The sequence below is a fragment of the Takifugu rubripes genome, chromosome 1 (assembly GCF_901000725.2).
Source record: "Takifugu rubripes chromosome 1, fTakRub1.2, whole genome shotgun sequence".
Lineage (NCBI taxonomy): Eukaryota > Metazoa > Chordata > Actinopteri > Tetraodontiformes > Tetraodontidae > Takifugu > Takifugu rubripes.
In genome coordinates, this window is record NC_042285.1 from 12970634 (window position 1) to 12991616 (window position 20983).

Here is a 20983-nt window from a genome sequence, read left to right on the forward strand (position 1 = left end):
ATTTTAACATCAAACGCGGCTATGTCGTTTCTCAACTCGGGCAGTAGGTGGCGGTGTGTTTAAAATGGTTCTAGTAGTGTTCCGGAAATGAGTCGGTCGCTAAAGCGGATGTAGAAAAATTCAACATGGAGGTAGACGGGATTGATAATGTAAGTGTGTTTTCTCTTGTCTCGCCAGTTTATTTTTGTTTTATTTGTGAACGGGCAATGCAGTAATAACGCGATTGTGTGAAATGGCTTCGTTATGGCTGTATTATGCGGTACTTATGTGTTGCGTGGTAAAGATTGAAGTATAACTTGAGTAAAGGCAATGTAGTACGTTTGCTGTCTCATTGTAGCTAGCTTGGCTAACCCGAATGACTGGCAGCAGCCTGTCTCCGCTTGTAAGTACCGCGTACACACAGGTTTAAATACTCCGGATAAAAATTTACCTTATATTGTGATCTTAACGTTTCATCTTTTATCGCCTAGTGAACATTTTTTACATTAAATATGTAGAGACAAACGGTCTGTTCTCCGCGTTAATGTCTTATTTCTTCGTTTATTTCGTTTGATGATGCAAAAGGTTTATCTGCTGAAAAGTAATCAGCAATACATGAATCTTACCGATCTTACTACATATTCCAAAAAGAACGGATTGTTCTTCTCGATGTCCGTAGAACGAACCGCAACAGGCTTTTGTGTATAACAATGGTTGTCATTTGACAGATGGAGGTGGTGGAAAGTAAAGGAGGCTCCGGCCTCCGTCAGTACTACTTGTCAAAGATTGAAGAGCTACAGGTAAGCTTTGTAATTTGTATTAATCCACTGATTTGACTGCCAAAAAGTTAATTCTAACTATTAATGACCCTCTTTAACAGCTGACGGTGAATGAAAAAAGCCAAAATCTCAGACGTCTGCAAGCGCAGAGGAATGAACTCAATGCCAAGGGTATCGCCAAATATTGGTCTCACTCTGATAAAATTCCCATCTTTTCTAACAAAAGATACTAAAGCTATGTTTTTGGTTGATCTTTTCAGTCCGCCTGCTTCGAGAAGAGCTGCAGTTATTACAGGAGCAGGGGTCGTATGTAGGAGAAGTTGTTAGGGTTATGGACAAAAAGAAGGTTTTGGTCAAGGTATCTTTTGTTCCTTTTACTTGAACACTCTGGTTCGTGTGCTTGATCAATTCAATTAATCCATTTTTCTAATATCTTCAGGTTCATCCAGAAGGAAAATTTGTAGTGGATGTGGACAAGAACATTGACATCAATGACGTTAGTATTGTAGTTCTTAGTTTTGAATGGCTTATGGGTATTGATAGTTAACTCCCAGTATCAATGAAAAACATGGTGGTTATGTCTCTGTTGAATCTTCATCAGGTGACTCCAAATTGCCGTGTGGCTCTGCGCAACGACAGCTACACCCTGCACAAGATCCTTCCCAACAAAGTGGATCCCCTGGTGTCCCTAATGATGGTGGAGAAGGTGCCAGACTCCACCTATGAGATGATTGGTGGCCTAGATAAACAAATCAAAGAGATCAAGGAAGTGATTGAGCTGCCCGTCAAGCACCCAGAGCTGTTCGAGGCTTTGGGCATTGCACAGCCCAAGGTGGGTCATTGAGAAGAAAGCAGTTTTCTACATTATCTGCTGGGAAACGGGCCACTTTCATGTCGGGTTGTAAATTATATTTACTTTACATACTTCAGCTACTTTGTGACTTCATAAAACGTGTATGTTTGAACCCCTGCAGGGTGTACTCCTGTATGGCCCCCCGGGTACTGGAAAGACCCTTTTGGCCAGAGCTGTAGCCCACCACACTGACTGTACCTTCATCAGAGTGTCTGGCTCTGAACTGGTCCAGAAGTTTATTGGAGAGGGTCAGCAGCTCCTCCTTCCATAGTTCAGATTCATTTTGAATCCTAATTCATTTTGAAGCCTTCACTCATTTCCCCCCCCCCCCCCCCCAGGTGCTCGCATGGTGCGTGAGCTGTTTGTGATGGCCCGAGAACATGCTCCTTCAATCATCTTCATGGATGAGATCGACTCCATCGGGTCCTCCCGTCTGGAGGGTGGCTCAGGGGGCGACAGCGAGGTGCAGAGAACAATGCTGGAACTTCTCAATCAGCTAGATGGCTTCGAAGCCACCAAGAACATCAAGGTACCACAAACAATCCCCTAGTAATTGCTCAAATCAAAACCTTCTCAAGATTCTTTTACTGACGCAACGGCAGCAGTTAATGAACCAAACTAGGTCATATAAATCCTTTGTCTATAAAAAGGCAATCTTGTGATGTAATGAGGGTCCTCCTTCCAAGACATGGCGAGCAACATTTATTTACTGCATTCCTTTCTAGTGCATTTCAGCTGTGACTCAAGGTTGTCTTTCTCAGGTCATAATGGCCACAAACCGTATTGACATTCTGGACTCGGCTTTACTCAGACCAGGCAGGATTGACAGGAAGATTGAGTTTCCTCCTCCAAATGAAGAGGTACGTCTCCTCCGGCGTGGATCCCCGTGTTCATGTAGCGGTTTTTACAATATTCTCATTTTGCGTGAACAGGCCCGTCTGGACATTCTGAAGATCCACTCCAGGAAGATGAACCTGACTCGCGGCATTAATCTGAGGAAGATTGCGGAGCTGATGCCTGGAGCGTCTGGTGCCGAGGTCAAGGTGAGGATCTGCTGCCTGCTCTACGTCTCCATCGTTTCATACACACAAACGCTCACTAGGGTGTCTGGTGTGTTTGTCAGGGCGTTTGCACAGAGGCAGGGATGTATGCTCTGAGGGAACGGAGGGTTCATGTGACCCAGGAGGACTTTGAGATGGCCGTGGCAAAGGTTTGTGTTCACCTGGGACCTTTCTACGTCTACGTGCTGTCAGATTCCTGCCCAATAAAACTGCTTGTTTTTAACAGGTGATGCAGAAAGACAGCGAGAAGAACATGTCAATCAAAAAGCTGTGGAAGTGAAAGGCCTTTTCTGTTCCGGCACACATGTATATTTTCCTTCTTTTGTTTGATTTACAGTTGTTACACAAGTCACTCTAAAGTAAATGTTTTCCCCCAATAACACCAACTGGCTCGTGGGTTTTGTCAGCCACTCTCTTTAGGTTCAACACCAACATGTTTTTCTTCTTTTAGACTCTAGCATGAGCAGATGGGCTGAGTCATCCCAGTTTCTGTGTAGTAAATGATATGGCACTTCACACTGTAGCTGCCATCACAGTAAACATCTCGGTAACCATGACACTGCCGCCCTCCTTCGGAGCTCCGTCCCCCGTCTTCTCCGCGGGCCCCTTTGAGTGGATACAGTTCAAATGTTGCTTCATGATCAGACCAATTTTGCGACTTCCAGTCACTGTGGATATGTAGGACTGGTCCGGCTATGTTTGCAGAGTGGTTACTATGGCAGCGATCATACTTCCGTGCACTGAGAATGCTTCCTGCAGTTTGTGCTGTGATCCAGCAGGTCAATCAGGTTAGAGCCTCAGCCAGGACGCAGGCACCCACTGGGGCTCCAGCTGCACTCTGTCCAGCACCAGCTGCAGCTCTGCTAAGGCACTGGCGGGGTCCTCCTTCACCAGGATGTAGTCCACCCAGTGACCATAGCATTCGTCCATCCTCTCGGCAGAACTCTTCATTTCCTGTAGGTCTTCCTCCTAGTCCGCACAAAGGGGGGGGGGGATCAGCTGCAGTTCTACTTATTTCAAAAGTCAGCTGTTCCAGTAACTCACTGTGATCATAAAGCCGAGGGAGGAAGAAGAGCCGTGTTTCTTTTGACTCTCGGTGACGTGGGGCTTTACAAAGATGATGAATGGTTTGAACTCTGCCGTACGGAGAGTTTTCAGCACCTGAGTGAGGAGGTGAAATTGAATGGTTTTAAAGTTAAAAGTATCAGACTGTGTGTGTAACGATGCGTTTGGGGACCACATTAATAATGTGCAGGTCAATTACAGATACGGCCTGTGTGCAGCCACTAACCTCTGGTTGAACATCCATCAGACACACCTTGTTTTGACTCAACACTTTATGAATGGACTCCAAACTGGTGCCATACAGATTATCTTTGTACTCCCCATACTCGATAAATCTGCAGATGGAAATTCATCATGAACGTTTTTAGTCAATATGCACGAGCTGAACAGTGGACTCACTTTACGACCGTATCCTAAAAAGCATTTATTATGAATTTGCGTCCCTCGGCTAGAGACTTGAATACTTACTTGCCGTTGTGGATATCAGACTCAAAGGCAGCTCGGGTGATGAAGTGATACTCTATGCCCTCCCTCTCGTGACACTTCCGGGCTCGGGTGGTGTCTACGGGTCACATGCAAGGATGTGAAGCACATTAAATGTATCTATGACATGGTTCTAACGATGGTGGCTGTTTAACAGACAGGACACTCCGTCAGTGGTGTTGTGCTGCATAAAAACTTGGATTGTAAAATAGATCTGATGACCGTGGAAGCCTCACACAGTGAAAACACACACTCACGGGGTACAGCCAGCCCATATCTTCGAGGATTTTCTGCGATCAGCTGCTGTTTAAGTTCACTGATCCGGGCTCCTACAGAACCTGTAAACATGTAATTAAACTTCTGAGCAGGATGATGACACGCACTCCTGTTTTGGTGAAACATATCCTGAAAACCCCCAGATTGTTCAACACACAGCATTTTCACTTATGAGCGGAGCTGCTTGTGCGTCACCAATGCCCAGATTGAACGTACCGATCAGCACGATAAGACGAGGCCGATCGCCGGGGCGGGGCAAATACTGCGTCACTTCTTCATAAATGCGAAAGTCTGCCTGATTGGCGTCTGGAGTCTTGGGTTCTTGACGGTCTTTCTTGAGGCGTAAATTTCTGCGCAGGCTGGCTGTCGTCCGGAAACATCCGTGTTAGAACACACTCAAAAACTCCTCAGTCTTCACTGAGCAACACAGGATACAGAACAAAGCCTGGTTCTCAAAAGTTTTCCTATTCTGGGTTGGACACCACAACAGACACATGGAGTAAGACCAAAAATCCAGAAGAGTACCTGAGTAAAAATCCCATGAGAAAGCATGGCCACAGAAGGTGGGGGCTGCCTTACTCTTGAGAGAAACTACAGCTCATATTAGATCATTGGCCATAAATCTCATCAGAACAGCAGACCATGAGCAGCCATGCATCTACCGTTCCACCGAACAAACGCTTAAAAGGCCTTCGGCGTGACGGGAGACTCACTTAGAAGCACAATCAGCTGCAACAGACAGTGTATGAAAGCTCGCTGGCCTTGCTGCACATGTGCCACCACAAGGTCAGACAGGAAGAGCTGAGCTCAAAGCCAACAAGCACACAGCTACAGTCAGCAGTGCTGAAGAGCAAAGAAAAGGAAAAACGGTGCATGTTGATGGGTGGCAGAAGCAGAAAGGTGACCTTTACGTGACAATGGGAGGCCTTTTGAGAGCCCCTGGGGGTGCATCAACCTGCATATTATATAATTTTAAACAGGAGGCCGGATTAACAGCAGGGACGTTTTGAACAGATCATCAGGTGAGAGGTGAGATGCTACATCTCGCTCTGACTCCAACTATGTAGCTGAACAGAAACAAAGCAGAACTACGCCACACCTGCAATCAAAATGAGATGAAGCTGCACACACAGACTCTGGTAGTCGGTGACGGCGCCTCCTCACCTGTGTCCTTTCCATTCAAAGCTCCTTCACCATCACAGTCTTCTGCAGGGAGCCAGACAGGAGCAGGCGAGGAAGAAGAGTCGAGATTTTAAACAGTACGACAATTAGAGGGAGTATAAAGGTGAAACGGGTAAGCTGGGTAAGAACATTAAAAGGTGAATGCAAAGATTCATTTCTACCTACCTCTCTCAGCACGATCATCTGAGGTCAGCAATGCAAGAAACACAAAAGCTGTGTGAAACGGCCTCTGACACCATCAGAGCGGATTTTAAAAGGCCAGTGTGTCAGAATGAGGCGAGGACATAGACTGTAAGAATTTATCTTCACCAAAACCTCTTCACTTTCACAAAATGGATTTTTACCCAGACCATTTCCAGGCCAGAGGTCCTTTATTGTCAATATTATATTATAATTATTATATTCTAGGCTTCTGTACATACATGTAGAAGTGTGGGGGCACCCTAAATCAATATTTGTATAAATATTAGTGATAAAAATCAAGATCTACACAATAGAAATAACAATGTACAGACATAAACTAGGTGATTTTAAAAAATCTTTCAAACCCAAACCTTAACTTTACTCCAGTCGTGTTATTAGATTAATTTCAAAAGGTTCTAAAACATGAGTGCTGTCAACATGTGTGAAAATGTACTGTGAGCATAGAGTGCTGCATGATAACTGCATTTTTGAAGATTAGTCAGAGTTCATGTGGAGACACCAAATCAACTCACCCACCACCTGTTGTTTATCAAACCACTTTGTTTTACTCCACTAACAAATTGCCTTAGGAAATGAGACGGCAGATTATGTGGTTTTTGTTTGAGAGATTATCCTCAGATCCCCCGTTTGTCACATAATCTCTCTTTCTGTGCCTCCTTAGCTTGATGAAATTTAGTCAATGCATACTGTATCTGTAGATGTAAGCTTGTACATCTAGGATTATATTTTAGATTGTTGTAAATACTGTTAAACTGCAGAAGCAAAATAGGCTTACATACACGTGGGGGCTTTAGATGATATCATGGCAGGGATAGATCCCATTTTCATCCTATATCTCAAGCGCCTGAAAAAAAAGAAGAGGAAATGTTTGTTTTGAAAGCGCAAACAGTATTAAGACATACATGCCATGCTATTTATACGACAGCTGACCTCTCCTGGAACTGAGTAGATGGGATGAGCGCGGCTCGCAGGCTGCAGTCGCCCACTCTCTTGGCCTGCCACCAGGTGGCGTCATCTTGGCTAACAACCTGCAGAATGTCCCGCCTCTTGAAAGGAAGCCCGGCCTCTTGGCACGGTGTGGCCTTGTCCTCATATGGTGTGTAGTCAAATAAGGCTCGAAGGTAGACCTTTGGAAATAGTTTCATATTTTATTAAGTAAAACTTGCTTTCTTGATGAGATCTGGATTGATACTACAATTAAGCTATAGAAGCCTTTTAGCTTAGCATAAGATCTAAAAAACAATGGAGGAAAGTAGTCACTAACAACTGTTAGTTGCTCATCATGATAAAGAAACTTTAATCCCAACCACAGGAAGCTTCTTTCTAGGTAGGTGGGAGTTCCCCGTGACCAAGTTCCAACACAGAGTTACTTCACAGGCTTTATCCAGATATTAAAATATGTCAGCTCTGTGAATGCTGCCTTCTTTCAGATAAAACTCCATCAGGGGAGGTGTTTGTTGGTAGATCCACATCCAAACAGATTAATAGGCTGTTGAGCTAAAATAGTCTTCTATTTGTGAAGTTTTTGAAGGTTCAATGTATCCGAGGAGAAAAGTTTGATTCCTCACCCGGCTTTCTTTCATCCTGTCATCTTCTGCAACAGCTGGAATAATTTTCAGTGTAATGGAACCCTGTGATTGGGACTGATAATCAAACAGCAGCAGTCATACTCAATAATACTTCAACAGAATTATTGTGATCCTTTAGCTTCTTTTTTACCAGAATCTGGCTGATTTCATCTGGCCTTTTGTGTGTTACCAGATTTCCATTAACCTCTCGAAGCTCATCTCCAACGTGCACCAGCCCTGGAAAGACAAACAACACACACCCAAAGAACAATCTGGACAGATGCGATGGAAAAATCATCATATACACATGAGATGAACCAAATACAAGAGTTTTCCAGTGGAATCAAGTCATCTCCATGGCAAAGAGTCAGGAGCATCCCTTTTTTTAATCTCAAAATATGCAATCTTGCAGCTCTAATCTCAAGGATTTGATCTCCGACAGTTCACGGGGTTATACAACGTAATCTCCTCACTTTCCTGTCTGTGCTGCCGCAGAGATAAAAAAAAGAAGTCATTTTTTTGGAAGCCCACATTTGACAGAGAAATTAAACAGAGATTATCACAGTGTTGACAGCGCTGTTTAGGCTCACCACTGCGGTCAGCCGCCCCTCCCCTCATGATCCTGGCCACTATTACAGCTCCTGTGGCCTCATCTCTTCGGATAGTCGCTCCCTGAATGAAAAGGCACAAATGTATTGACTGTAATGTTTAGAGGTAACTCAGGCAGCACTAAATTAGGCGTGGCCAGCGTTGTCCGTCCTGCAGACACCATCTTTTCACAGACTTCATAGGTGTGATGTAAATGGGCTCTCGTTTATCAGGAAATGAAGCACATTTGAAAGAAATTAAATGAAACCATGGAGGCCGAATCACTGTCATATAGTCACAGTGATTTAACTAGTTGTTATTAAATTGTAATTCTGTAAATCTTTTTTTTCTCACCAGTGGCTCCTTGTTTTTCACTAGTCGAACAATTTTCACAGACTCTTCCTTCAAATCATTGTCTACGTCCTCGGGTAGTGGCGGCAACACCGGGTCAAAATTCTTCTGGGCCACCGTGTCGTGAGCTGACAGCACTGCCTTTAGAGAACAGAGATAAGTGTCATTGTAGCAGCAATAAAGAAGGAACTAAGAATACCTGGACACCCTTAAAAGTGGGTTCTTTGAGGAAAATCAAAGGAAGACAAGCTAGACGAGACAAAAAACACTAAGCTGCTCCTTCGTGGATGCTTTTACAGTGAGCACGCAGCTCTGCGAGTCATCATGTTTGTGTTCACCAAGAGGCCAACAAGTTAAAAGTTAATCACTTGATTGATGAGCAGTGTTGTGTGTGTGCACGTGCGTGCGTGCGTGCGTGTGTGTGTGTGCGTGCGGAGGACAGAAGGAACCAATAGGCAGCTCTGACACGGCCATTACGTAACGGTGGAAAGTCAGAGCAGCTCGTGGGGGAAAACGCCAACATACAGCAGATCAGAAGCCTGAAACTATTGCATAGGACGGAAAATTCAGAATTTACAGGAGTGCAATGAGCAGGGCTGTAGCCAATGGAGTGCCCAAAGCAAGATTTTCAAGTCCCCCCCACGACCGCGTATGTGGCGTCAGATTCCAGCTGTCGTTACCTTTGCTTCACACTCGATGGTGCTCCTCATGCGTCTTGCATTGCACCGTGGTTCGTAACAATTACACAGAAATAAGCAGATAAAATGGGGCCCCCTCCCAAACGTGGAGACCTTGCATAGTGTGTGTTCTGCGAGTATGTACCTTGATGTGTGGCGTGCTGAGCAGGTGAAGCAGTTCCCTCTCATCCTCCTCCAGTGGTTTGTTCTGAAGCTCCTCTGCAAGCTGGTCACATGAACAAAAGATTTCAAACATTGGACGACATCTCGCTCTAATGCAACTTTAGAAAACACCTTAGCTAGACATTAAATACGTTCAATTACATTATAAATTAGTGTCCACTTTTGTTGCAGCATTGGCAAAAGATCACACTTACATCTTCTGCCAGACAGGAGGCGCTGTGCAGAACTGGAGTGGGGCTGTGTTTCTCGAACTCCTTCAATTTATCGTGGATCTGGATCGTAAAACCAACACACAAAGATGAAGTCCCATGACCCTAAAGGCAGCTCTAACTGAAAACATACACGTGAAACCTAAAGATACAGATTCTACAGCCGACTCTAGAAGCTAAGCTGCATTTTCGCTGCATTCCAAATTATTAGAAATTACATTTTCCTATATACTGTATGAAAATGAGTCAGCATATTTTTCAAGTCATTAAGTGCTAGTGTACCTGTCAAGTGTCATTGAACAAACCTCCCACTAGCAACAGTAGCTTTATTTAAAAAACAAAAGACTTAAACTGCACTGTCCTAAATTATTATTCAAATATTTTATAGGTTTTAAAGAACTGAAAATGGTAGTTTATTAAATTTGCAGCATTAGGTCATATTTACTGAAATCAAAAGCTATTTCTATCAAAAACCCCTGAACTGGTCAAGTTACAGTTCAACATCAGACCCCCTTATTTGATAGCATCACAATCCTTGCAACCATTGAACTTCCGAGGTTTTGTAAAGTTTCTGCTTGAATTTCCTTGTAGGATATCAGAGTAGCCTCCCAGAGTTGCTGTTTGGATTCTCCAAAGATTCTTAAGAGGGCTGAGCTCACAGGAGGACCGGGGAGGCCAATGATCATTTTCAGTTCTTTACAACCTAAAAAATGTTTTGAAACTCTGTTCTAAGTAATAATTTCAAACAGCACATTTTAAAAGCTACTGTTATCATTGGGAGGTTTGTTTAATGACTTAATTATTCTCTTGGTTGATGACTTTCCTCAATTATTTAGGAAAATCAGAGAAAATTAGAACTTGCACAATAACTCTGACCACGCTGTATCGTCACGAACTGGTGCACGGCCACTGGTGCACGGGCACCGGTGCACGGGCACCGGTGCACGGGCACTGGTGCAGCCACTGGTGCACGGGCACTGGTGCAGCCACTGGTGCAGCCACTGGTGCAGCCACTGGTGCACGGCCACTGTTCATAAAACCATGAGACTTTTTTAAGAGAGGTCATCAACCTTCATGATGTAACTGAGGCTCTTCTCACTGAAGACATCTTTGAGGAAGACCAGGTCTTCTTTGTGGTTAGTGTCTGGATGGAGCTGAGAGGTGAGCAGGGCCAGAGTCTCATGCAGCCCTACGGAGCAGAAAAGAACCAAAATGATGACAGCAAACTACAAAAAAAACAAACAGCACGAAGCGCCAGAGAGCATCAACAACCAGCCTGAGCTGGTGTGTTGCCGTACCTGTGCTGGCAGACACGATGGGCATGGCTTCAGTCGTACAGAGGAGGCAGTGGGGAGCAGGGGGAGAACAGGCAAAATAAAGGCAGTAAATCCTCCGTCTGTCCACCCGTCCGTCCGCTCGTCTGTCCCTCCTGCACAGCTTAAGTGGAGGCAAAGAGGAAAGCTGCAAACACAAAAACAAAATCAACTCAGCATGGTAACAACAAAAATCTAATTCCAAATGTATGAAATTGAGCTTTCCTCCATTCCTATAAGAGTAAATGTTTTAAACAACCTTATTTAATCAGCAACTATTATAAATGAACAGGCCTTGAGCCACTTCACAGAAACCCACAGCCTGACCGCCCACAGGTTCTTCATACAGTTCAGAAATAACTTTTTACATTGCTGTTACAGTGTCCTGTTGGAAAACATGATTTCAGAGGATAACTTATCTCCATAATCTCCCCCCTTAATACGATCAGGTTATTAGGGTTCCCCTTTTTCTAAACAAGGCTAATTATTAATTAGAGATCAGGCATCTGTGTTGCTCCGCCAGTTCAATCTGATCAAGCTAGCCGGCAGGTGTATGAAAACACTCACCTCACCCTTGTGTTCAAACACAAACAGCTGGTCAGTTTTTATTTCGCAGTATATTATGTAGAGGCAGAACATCAGAAAATGCCACTGTAGGACATCAATGAGCCGCCAATAAAGGCCAAGTGAAGATTTCCCAGAGGAACTTAGTGCTGTAATGAGATCAGCCGTGCCTAAAGCAGTACCAGCCATGCACCTCCTGTGGGAGGCAGATTTAGGCAATAACCACAGGCAGATCACATGAGTGGCAGTGACGAGCTGCCAAGTGAATCGAGTATTTTCATCAACCTACACATTATTCAGTTCAATAGCACACGCGGACTGAAGGACCTCACAGCAGGCAGCAGCCTCGGCAGGTGGAACCCCTGCAGTTAACATTCTGGTTAAATAATTATTTTGCAGTGTGAAACCTACATTTCCATCAACAATGGAGTAAAATTCCTTCAGGCCAGTGGAGTGCTAAAAATCAACATTCCTAAAAAGTTGGCTCATTGCCGCCATCGCTGGATTACCTGCCTATGTGTCTACTGCAGTGTTATTACTGGCAGCACTGGTATGAAGAAGGTCAGTAGTGTCAGCTTGCTGTCTCTGATTAACCAACATACCTGGATGCTAAAGGCAATTCCAAAAAACAGGCATTTATTTAGCTTGATGGCCTGTGTACACAAAGCCCCAGCTGGACCTTCCTCTCTGACACACTGGTACACTTCTCACCACTTTAGAGATGGTTAATTCATGCAGTACTGGTGGAGACCAGGACTGACCACAAGGAGACACCTGGGGGCTGTTGAGAATCATCATACACAAATAATCCTTTGCATGCAGCTTTGGAATTCATTATTTTGCTAGCAGAGAGCAAGGAAATAGTATTCCAGGACATGTGTCTGCTCTGGGAATCATCACACATCACTGTCTCTCTTTACTTGCAGACTTTTCTGAGGAGACATGATGGTGGTTTCCAGTTTCATTCTTGAATACAAGCTTTAACGTCAGGGGGCGGGAGCTCAGTCTGTTGGGGAGAAGAGAAGGGTTTTTGGTTCAAGACACAACATATGGAAGGTGTTCCTGGTAGTAGTGGGAGCAGGGGAAGGTGCTGGAACACCTTCAGAGCAATGCCGAGGTCCCCTTGAACAAGATGCTGCACCCACAGGTGTACTGTTGCTTCTCCCCTAAGCAGGCTCCAGCTCCCTCCCTGTGACCCTGAAAGGGATGAAGCGGTCAAGTATAGTGATAATTCCATCCTGACCACCTTTGAAAGCAGATCCAATTAGAATCCCTCCTCAATCCATCCAGTGAGTTTACACCTGCTCTTTAATGTGCTCAAATCCTCTCTGATCCGGTCACCAGAAGCATGTTAATGGCAGGCGATCGACTGATTGATTAAGTGAGTCGTGGATTGATTGAAGGCTTGTTGTGCAGCAAAGCTTCAATTAGAAATGATTCCTCATATCAGTCTGACCATGGCGGCAGGGCAAAACAGCATCTTTATCAAGCCTTTCCTCTCTCCCATCAATAGCATCTGGACGCTCAAGGTTCTGCCATATGCTGGTATTATCAATCCTCCTTGATTGGAGATAGCTGTGCTCAGCTTTGCCTGTGGCGATGTATGTCAGGGAATAAAATAAAAAGAAGATTAGAAAGTACTGGGAGATTAGAAGAGCAGCTGCACTGACAAAAACTGTGAAAGAAAAGAAAGACAACCTTTGCTTGCCACATTTTTGATTCTGTAATTATGAGGGATCATCATTAACATGTTGCTTGACCTCATGTCCCAAACGTGCAGTAAGGCCACCTGTCTGCCAGATTCATTTAATGTTTTCCAGTCCCGAGAGGAAGATGGAGAGGGGCGAGGTCACCAGTACACCACAGAAGCCATCTGCCCACCACTGTGTGTGTGTGTGTGTGTGTGTGTGTGTGTGTGTGTGTGTGTGTGTGTGTGTGTGTGTGGCCCACCGATGCCACCCCCATGGCTCCTCTTGGATTTTTGGACAGATTTCATTCCAATATCCATTTGGACAAATAAAGTTGCGCGTTGTGCATTTCACAGAGGCATTAGGATCATCTATAGCCAGCAGACACAGCATTTGGTGTCTCTCAATTCAAAGAAGTGACATGTTCTCTGAGAGCATTGAACAGGCATGACGACTTCCCTCTAAATGAAAAGAAGCTCATTATTGCATCCCAGCATGAATGATGATTATTACTTCAGCAGTTTCATGGTTTCTAATGGCCAGAGGCTGAGGATGTGCAGATGGAGCACCTGATCTGCCACCCTCAATACATATTCTTTATCTATAATCCATCCTTCCCACATTTAAAGTTCACCTATTTTTGTATACATACACCTGAGATTCTCATTGTTTTTGGCTACAAAATGCTGGAAAATCCAAGTAGCATAGAGGAGGTCAGAGAAGCCAGACAGCTTTTAAGAGGCTTAAAAGATCACATCCAGATACCTTTAGCACACCTACACTGATACTGCAGAATAAGGATGCAGTGTCAAATCCACCGGCTGCATTTAGGTTTGTGTCCAGAGGCACTGTTTTCTATTTTTAATTGTTCCAATCAATTTTCTTCAATCCGGGGAGGTCTGACTGCCCCAACTGGACCTGCTTTCGAAGCATCCGCTTTGTTTACATTTAAAGACACCTCAAAATAGCCTCAACCATGTGCTTTCTCCTGATCTACTGCACGCTGGTGAGGTTCCCTAAATAGTTATGGTGCAAATGTTGCCTGAAAGACATTGTTCTGACCCAGGCAGAGCCCAAAGCTCCTGCCTCAGCACGGATCAGCACCCTAGTCGGAATTTCTCTGGTCTTCGGTTATTGAACGGCTTCTGCAGCGCGCGCCTCCCGGGCTGTGGCTGCACCATCAATCACAGGTGACACACACCCCTCATTAATGGGCACCCTTTTAGTCGCACTGCAATTAATAAAGAGGCCTTAAATACAGAATCAGTTCGGTTGAAGACAAAACAAGGTCTAATGTGTGTGTTTTTGCGTGTGTGTTGACGGTGTCCCCGAAGCTTTGAATCTGTCATTGTGACGCAGACACGCGCGGAGGTAAAGAGTTGATATCGTGATTTTACCTTATTGAACGCGGCACCGGCTCGGTCAAAGCTCTAGCCTGCTCTTGGCTCTTTTCTGTCGTTTTCAGGTTGGATATCTGTCCTTCTTCATCCAACTCTCACAAACGAAGCTCATTTATTTCTCCGCTCCATCAATCGCACAAAGTCCGCGAGCCTCGGTTCCCCCCTACCGCTGTTCGCTCTCGCGCTCTGTGGTGTTGCCTTCGTGATTGCTCGGAATATTTGACTGAAGTCCGTTTGCGGCGTAGGTCCACGCCGTAGACAGGATTAACTGTGGAGTCTACAGTTAATTATTCAAAGAAGCTCAACCTTTGTAACCTTACTTATATGGAACCTTCTTTGTGGAAAGACGCAGAAATGGTTCCTCCTAGAATGAGGCTTTTCCCTGTGTAGTTGCTATGTTGGTTTGTGCCTGCATAGATTTTCTGTGCGTAGGGAAAAAAGAAGCAGATCTTCTTTGTTACTTCTTTATTAACGAACACGTTATAAAAAGCGGAGCAAGAGAAAAGCGGTAAGAGTTGATGGAATGGGTAAAGGTGTTCAAAAGAGTGAAAAGTGGGAAGATAGACCAGTCGAGTAAAATCATTAAAAAATCAGTAGTCATTGTTAAAAATTGGGCGTTTCTGTCTGTTCTTGAATGCAGCACATTAAAGACCCTTTATGGGAGCCAAATAAAACGTCGTGCGTTTGTCAGACTGTTTTTAATTACATTTTAAAAAGATCGCATTTTTTGTTAAATATATAACATTTACACACTTCAATCTCTGCATGATTATAAAACACACCTTATATTGGCGAAATGAATCAATGTAAAATATTATTTATTGTAACAAATAGCTACCATGAAACCCAAGTTAAATGCACATATTTCTTTCTTCTGAAAATTGTTTTGGTTGATTTGTTCCAGGTCTGACTCCAGTGCCTTGGCATGCTCAGTGAATAAGAAAGAGATTTTCTTATTCAATCTAATCTCTGATGTGCAGTTCATATGTCAGAGTCAGAAGCAGCTGCGTGTGTGTTCTCCTGCAGGGCAAAAAAGTTAGAGAAATTTTAAGCATCATATGAAAGGTGTAGAATTCCTGTAGTTCTCCAAGTCTATCCTTTTCACATCTTCAACGATAAACAACTCTTCCTGTATATACTTTTGTATACTGTTTATTTCAGCATTAATTTAATTTGGGCTCACCGTGTATGTGGGGTTTTGAAAGATACAAAAAATGTCATCTTCAATAGGTTCAAACTGCTGGAAATACACAAAAAATAAAATGCTTCAACAAGATTACTCTGACAACACCTGGCCATTGACTGGTTCTACATATAAATTTTCAGAGAACTTTATTGTTGTTCAAGTTAATGTGTTAATACCTGAGTGGGTGAAGCAGTCGGCTGAGCAGAGGCAACATTTTCTCCACCTGAGACATATCTGGATTTCAAAAGCCTCCTAGAGTGGCCACAAAGAATAAAACATAAAAATAACCCAAGATAATATACAAGAAAAGCAAAACATTAATTTTAGTAAACACTCCAAAGCAGCTAAACTAGACTTTGTCTAACTACACTGTTAGTCACGTAAGGTTTGAACACATGAGGAAAAACTAAAAAATGTAATCGGTCAGCATGTGACAAACCTTGTTCTCATTGGCAGGTTTGTTTCTACTTTGGTTGGCTCATCCACGATTTTAATTCTTTACTGTACAGTGGATTAATGTGCTCCTGAGGAAGCAAACAGCAATCATAGTCAACGTAATAATATAACAACATCCACACAGCAGGAGGAAGCATCAATGCTGTTTTCTGACCTTGTTGGCTCCATCAGGAGCTGAAGATCCTGCCAACATGCCTGTGGGAACAGGACCTCTTCCAGTGTCATATCCTGGGTTCTCACAAACTCTTTCCTGAGTGTCCACAATAGGTACAGATATACAGGTAACCTATACATTCAGGAGAAGAATAGAACTGTAACAGAAACTAAAAGAAAAGCTTATTGAGGTGCATTATTTTCATATCTGAATCTCGACATCAAAGATATACAGATATATATAGATATATATTTGGTCTGTTGGGGATATGCTGACAAGCGAAGGGTTCTCTGGAAGGTGTTGGTAGGAGGGAGAGGTGCCAGAACACCCTCAGAGCAGTGCTGAGGTACCCTTGAGCAAGGTACCGAACCCCCAAATGCTCACATAGAGCCCTGCGCTGAGCTGGCGATCCATCCAGGTGTGGACCCTGCTTTCCCCATATATGCACCCTCCCCCTCACCCCAAAAGGGTAAAAGTGGTTAAGAAGATGAACAAAAAAGACAAAAAATGAAAATAAATTCTAAATCCCCCAATTTTTTGGGAATGTCACGTTTTAAATGTACTGATAACAATCTTTCCACACAACGGATTAATCCATGATGCTACTGACCACATCAGAATTCTCCCTTGGTTCAGTACCATCCGTTGCCGATGGAGCCACTCTGTTTCTGTAAAACATCAACATATGTTCAAACTGTAACAAGATGCCAAACACTCCCTCACACACACTGGCAAGATGGCAAAACAAACATGACATGTGCGGTTCAATTGTATGAAATACGTCTCAGCGACAGAAATTCACAGTGCTTTTACCTGAAGCTTGGAAAGTTGGACACGGAAGGCATTGAGGGCATTGAGGGCATTGATGGCATACTTGGCAAGTTACTCCGTAGCCTGTCCACTAGTTTGGGGTTCCTCTTGGTAGCGTAGAAGAAAGCAATGAGCAGAAGCACGACAGCAACTGTCACTCCAATGGCGATTCCAACTGAGATTAAGACAAAAAACATCTTATTAATAAGATGAAGTCCACTTACTCTGAAAGTGACAATAAAAATGAGTTGTGACACTGTGACAAGTGAGTTTCAAACTTAATTTCATTGTATTTTGACAATGACAATAATGCTTCTTATTGCTGATAAATTATATTTCACATAAGCAATGAAATCACTCACTTGAAGAGGCAATTATGCTGTTGTTGTTCTTCTGGCAATATTCTCCCTCCCACCCTGGAGGACATCTGTAAATAAAAACACAGGGATCAACACACTGTTACATTCAGCATCCTCTTCCTCTGACGGCACCTTTGATGTCTTACTTGCAAAGAGCCTTGTTGTCATCGAAATAGCAGGTACCACCATTTTGACACTGACAGGGAGGGGGCATGGTTGGTGGTGGTTCTAACCCTGAAAAAAAAAACCGTGCCATTACAGGGCAGCACACATCAGCGGGCAGCAAAATAGAAATTCCATCTCATGGCAACAATGAGGGAATGTTTTACTGAAAAGCTAAAAGAATTCGATCAAAGTCGTTTCCTACCAGCATCGCATTCGGTTTTACTCCCCGCTATGAACTTGGTGCCCTCTGGGCAGGCGCAGGTGTACCCTCCAGGTCGGAGCAAACACAGATGGCTGCAGATTCCCTTACATGGATTCTTCACTACACATCAACAGAAAGCTCAGAGACTAGAAATACATAGCTGATATACTTTCTGTGTAAAAGGTTTTGTTGATGGATAGAAACTAAACGTACAAACACAAGGTTGTGATAGTCAATAGTCAACTGCTGATGTAGAAAAGTGTGCCGCTTACTGGCTATTGAGTTGTATCTCTGCTGCTGGTACACAGAGACCTGGGTCAGCCAGGGTCCACCAGTCAGCAACTTGGTCTTGGTTCCACGACCAAATTTGTCCTGTCGGAACACCTCTCCTTTCTCCTGAGTGCTCCAGTAAACATGGTCCTCGAACACACTAACGCTGAAGGGGTTCCTCACGTCTAAGGGAGAAAGCTGACCAGTTTAGAAGAGCACTGAATTACCCCTTAAAGGTCTGATGTTAACCCTTACCTATGAAGACGGAAGTTCTACGATCATTTCCTGATGGCAGAATGGATTCAATACGACTTTCCTTTGAGTCAGACCAGTAAATTCGGTCATTGTTGGTAAAGTCAATTGACAAGCCAGTGGGCCAACCCAGGCCATCGGCTACCAGGACTTTCCTGCTTTGACCGTCCAGCCAAGAACACTCAATCTTGGCGGCATCTCCGCGGTCAGCCCAGTACAGCATTCTGAAAGTCATTGGGGCAATTAAAACAGGAAACAAGCGACTTCTTTCTCAACTAGAGGTCTACGTGTCTCACCCTAAGCGTGGGTTGACAGCCACAGCAGAGGGGTGGCCGAGGTCAGTCTTGACCAGGTGTTTCCTATAACGTCCATCCAGCAAAGCCACCTCTAACCGCTTTAACCTGGAGTCTGCCCAGTAAAGGTTTCTATGGACAGAACATAAGCTATTCATGGAACACGCTTATGATCCTTTACAAGTTTCACCATTTTAATAATGATCAAGACAACATAAGTGCATGAGGCCATGTTGATGTAAACACACCTGCCCACCCAGTCCACAGCGATGCCATCAGGCGTGGTGATGTATTTAATATCAAGGGTTATGGAAGCTGCAATATTGTTGCTGCCATCATCCACAGAAGGTATGTAAGCTCTTTTAATAGCACCTGCCTTAGAGTCCTTACTGGCTACAGTGAAGTATACCATACCTGACAAAAACCACAAGTGCATCACACATCAGGTCAATCTCCTGACGTGGGAGTTATCATTAATTGGTTTTCAGTACTCATACAACTTACTTAATCCGGTGTTGTTGTGGTCCCAGTCATAATCCAAAGCCATAATGTGCTCTTCCTCTTCCAGGAAATTATGGTAAGCCTCTGTTTGTAAGTTGAACCTTCGGATTCGGATGTTCTCTGGCAGAAGCAGCAGGGGGGTGGCTCCTGAACACAAAATGATCATCAGTAAGATGACCAAGGTGTTCCGCATCTTCATGCTGATTTTGTTCTTAAACAATGACTCAGCTAAAAAAAATCCTTTATGATAGATCATTATGTCATGATAGCTCACATCAAGGCTGATTACTCAAATAAAACCAAATACCTAACAAACATCATCACAGTGGCTCTCAGTAAATGCACTCAAGTGACACTGAAGCCTCACTTTAATAAATACTCGCAGCATTAGATATTTAATTTGAGTTTCTGGCAGTGGTGGTAGGGCACAGTAACACGCTTTTTACTGATTCTACAAATAAAATGAATTATAATCAAAGTTCAATTATCATTCATACTGTAAGAACATTTATGGCATTCATTGAAAGCTGAAGCTGTTACAAGACTGTGCTCACCCTCAGCCTCACACATTTTGCCGTCGCCTACTTTCCGGTACCCAGACGCACACTCGCAGTCGTAGCTGCCCTTGGTGTTTTTACAGAACTGAGGACAGGTGCCATAAATCTGACACTCATCGATGTCTGTAAGCATAAGAATAATGTGAGAAAGACTCTTGAGTTGGTGGTGGTGGTGTGTGTGCGTGTGTGTGTGTGAGTGTGTGTACCTAGGCAGGTGGAGGTGCTGTCTGGATCCACTTTGTATCCAGGTCTGCAGGAGCAGATGAAGCCGGTGCCGTTCAAATTGGTGCACACGTGCTGGCACACCACTTCTCATCACAGTTTCTGTCATGGCCAAAGTCTAGATTTAAAACACACAGAACCAGTTTAACTCATTTTCAGTGGTTTTTACCAGTCCCATAGAATAGAAAATAAAACAATTTATCCTGAATGAAACAGTTAGTGGATTATTCTACTTACTGCAGCCCATTTCATCAGTGAGGTCCCCACAGTTGTCATTGTGGTCACATACATATGGCAACGCGACACAGTGCCCATTGGAGCACTTAAACTCCTCTAGTGTGCAGGGAGCCAGTGTGGGCTCCCGGCCTGAGAAGGACACAATTAAAAGTGAGTCAGAGCCATAAATACACAAGGTGGGTTGTGTGGAAATATGCCCACGTCCACTTCACTAAAATTAGAAAAGCTTTCTCTGTACTGTCCACCAATATAAGTCTGAATACAGAAAAGTGTGTTTTGCCACAGTATAATAAAACAGATTCATCTCATACAAAGCAGTATTTCAAAGCTTCACTCTCTTCTGTTTCCTCGCAACGAATGGATTTTTCAATGTCCAATAACCTTCTAATCTCTTCTCAAAATAATTTGCTCTGATTGATGTTTAATCTGATTGTGTAACTATATTATATGATCTGGGCCCAAGGTCAGGTGCACATTCAAATGTCATTGTCCTAGATATCTAGACTCAACTTCTTTTCCAGACTAAGAAACTAAACTCTGAGCAATAGGCAAGGTATAATTTACAAAAGGCTGCAACATCTCAGTGAGCGTGTGTGTGAGAGACATACACAGATCCTCCGTCTCATCACTGTTATCTCCACAGTCATCCTTCTGATTGCACAGCAAACCAGAGTAGATACAGTATCCGTTTGCACAGCGGAACTTGGACGGCATCTCACAGGTGATGTTCACTGCTCACACAAATAAAAAACAGAGCAACATTAAAAGCAGGCCCTAACTCATTAATAGTTTGATGTTGATTGGATTTTTTTTGCATTTAATTTTGTCTTTGTTAGCACCAACCCTCATCTGTCAAATGTGATAGTTATTAGCATAAAAACATAAACAACATAAAA

At 43.6% G+C, this 20983-nt stretch overlaps 3 protein-coding genes across 4 annotated transcripts; 1 reads left to right on the plus strand and 2 right to left on the minus strand.

Moving 5' to 3' along the window:
* Positions 1-67: 67 nt before the first annotated feature.
* On the plus strand, positions 68-3054 carry LOC115250256 (26S proteasome regulatory subunit 8). Of its 2 annotated transcripts, XM_029838125.1 has the most exons (13): positions 111-149; positions 338-382; positions 708-779; positions 860-929; positions 1019-1116; positions 1198-1254; positions 1360-1590; positions 1733-1859; positions 1950-2140; positions 2373-2471; positions 2544-2654; positions 2735-2821; positions 2899-3054. In XM_029838125.1, the coding sequence occupies exons 1-13, from the start codon at positions 126-128 to the stop codon at positions 2950-2952; spliced, it is 1266 nt and encodes a 421-aa protein (XP_029693985.1). In that variant the 5' UTR covers positions 111-125; the 3' UTR covers positions 2953-3054. The 2 variants fall into 2 exon arrangements, with proteins under 2 accessions (XP_029693991.1, XP_029693985.1); XM_029838131.1 differs by lacking the exon at positions 338-382 and having other exon boundaries at positions 68-149.
* A 249-nt stretch (positions 3055-3303) lies between these two features.
* LOC101064611 (MAGUK p55 subfamily member 3-like) lies at positions 3304-14557 on the minus strand. Its single transcript, XM_003961574.3, has 19 exons — positions 14421-14557; positions 10757-10919; positions 10529-10647; positions 9444-9521; positions 9212-9292; positions 8393-8530; positions 8041-8122; positions 7602-7687; positions 7451-7525; positions 6813-7009; positions 6662-6726; positions 5844-5861; positions 5661-5702; positions 4713-4859; positions 4478-4558; positions 4206-4299; positions 3964-4072; positions 3717-3833; positions 3304-3641 (listed from the first exon to the last, which is right to left on the minus strand). Exons 2-19 carry the CDS (start codon positions 10779-10781, stop codon positions 3462-3464), a joined length of 1734 nt encoding a protein of 577 aa, XP_003961623.2. The 5' UTR covers positions 10782-10919; positions 14421-14557; the 3' UTR covers positions 3304-3461.
* Positions 14558-16073: 1516 nt separating this feature from the next.
* LOC115252076 (low-density lipoprotein receptor-related protein 2-like) lies at positions 16074-20801 on the minus strand. The gene is made up of 16 exons (XM_029846381.1): positions 20696-20801; positions 20088-20216; positions 19835-19936; positions 19626-19751; positions 19075-19218; positions 18819-18984; positions 18574-18702; positions 18281-18501; positions 18028-18210; positions 17756-17875; positions 17535-17622; positions 17392-17456; positions 17033-17204; positions 16830-16887; positions 16220-16351; positions 16074-16133 (listed from the first exon to the last, which is right to left on the minus strand). Exons 1-16 carry the CDS (start codon positions 20799-20801, stop codon positions 16074-16076), a joined length of 2001 nt encoding a protein of 666 aa, XP_029702241.1.
* Positions 20802-20983: the final 182 nt, after the last annotated feature.

Bases quoted from the DNA above. Each gene is read 5' to 3' on its own strand.
- LOC101064611 (XM_003961574.3), bottom strand. From the start codon at position 10,781: ATGCCCATCGTGTCTGCCAGCACAG. The intron at 10,648-10,756 runs GTACGGCAACAC...TCTGCTCCGTAG, and splicing joins CATCGTGTCTGCCAGCACAG to GGCTGCATGAGACTCTGGCC. The intron at 4,559-4,712 runs GTACGTTCAATC...ACATGTTTACAG, and splicing joins TCGTCTTATCGTGCTGATCG to GTTCTGTAGGAGCCCGGATC.
- LOC115252076 (XM_029846381.1), bottom strand. From the start codon at position 20,801: ATGCCGTCCAAGTTCCGCTGTGCAAACGGATACTGTATCTACTCTGGT. The intron at 20,217-20,695 runs GTATGTCTCTCA...TGTCCTTCTCAG, and splicing joins TGATGAGACGGAGGATCTGT to GCCGGGAGCCCACACTGGCT. The intron at 18,502-18,573 runs GTGAGACACGTA...AATGACTTTCAG, and splicing joins GCTGTCAACCCACGCTTAGG to AATGCTGTACTGGGCTGACC.
- LOC115250256 (XM_029838125.1), top strand. From the start codon at position 126: ATGGAGGTAGACGGGATTGATAAT. The intron at 930-1,018 runs GTATCGCCAAAT...TGATCTTTTCAG, and splicing joins GAATGAACTCAATGCCAAGG to TCCGCCTGCTTCGAGAAGAG. The intron at 2,141-2,372 runs GTACCACAAACA...TGTCTTTCTCAG, and splicing joins AAGCCACCAAGAACATCAAG to GTCATAATGGCCACAAACCG.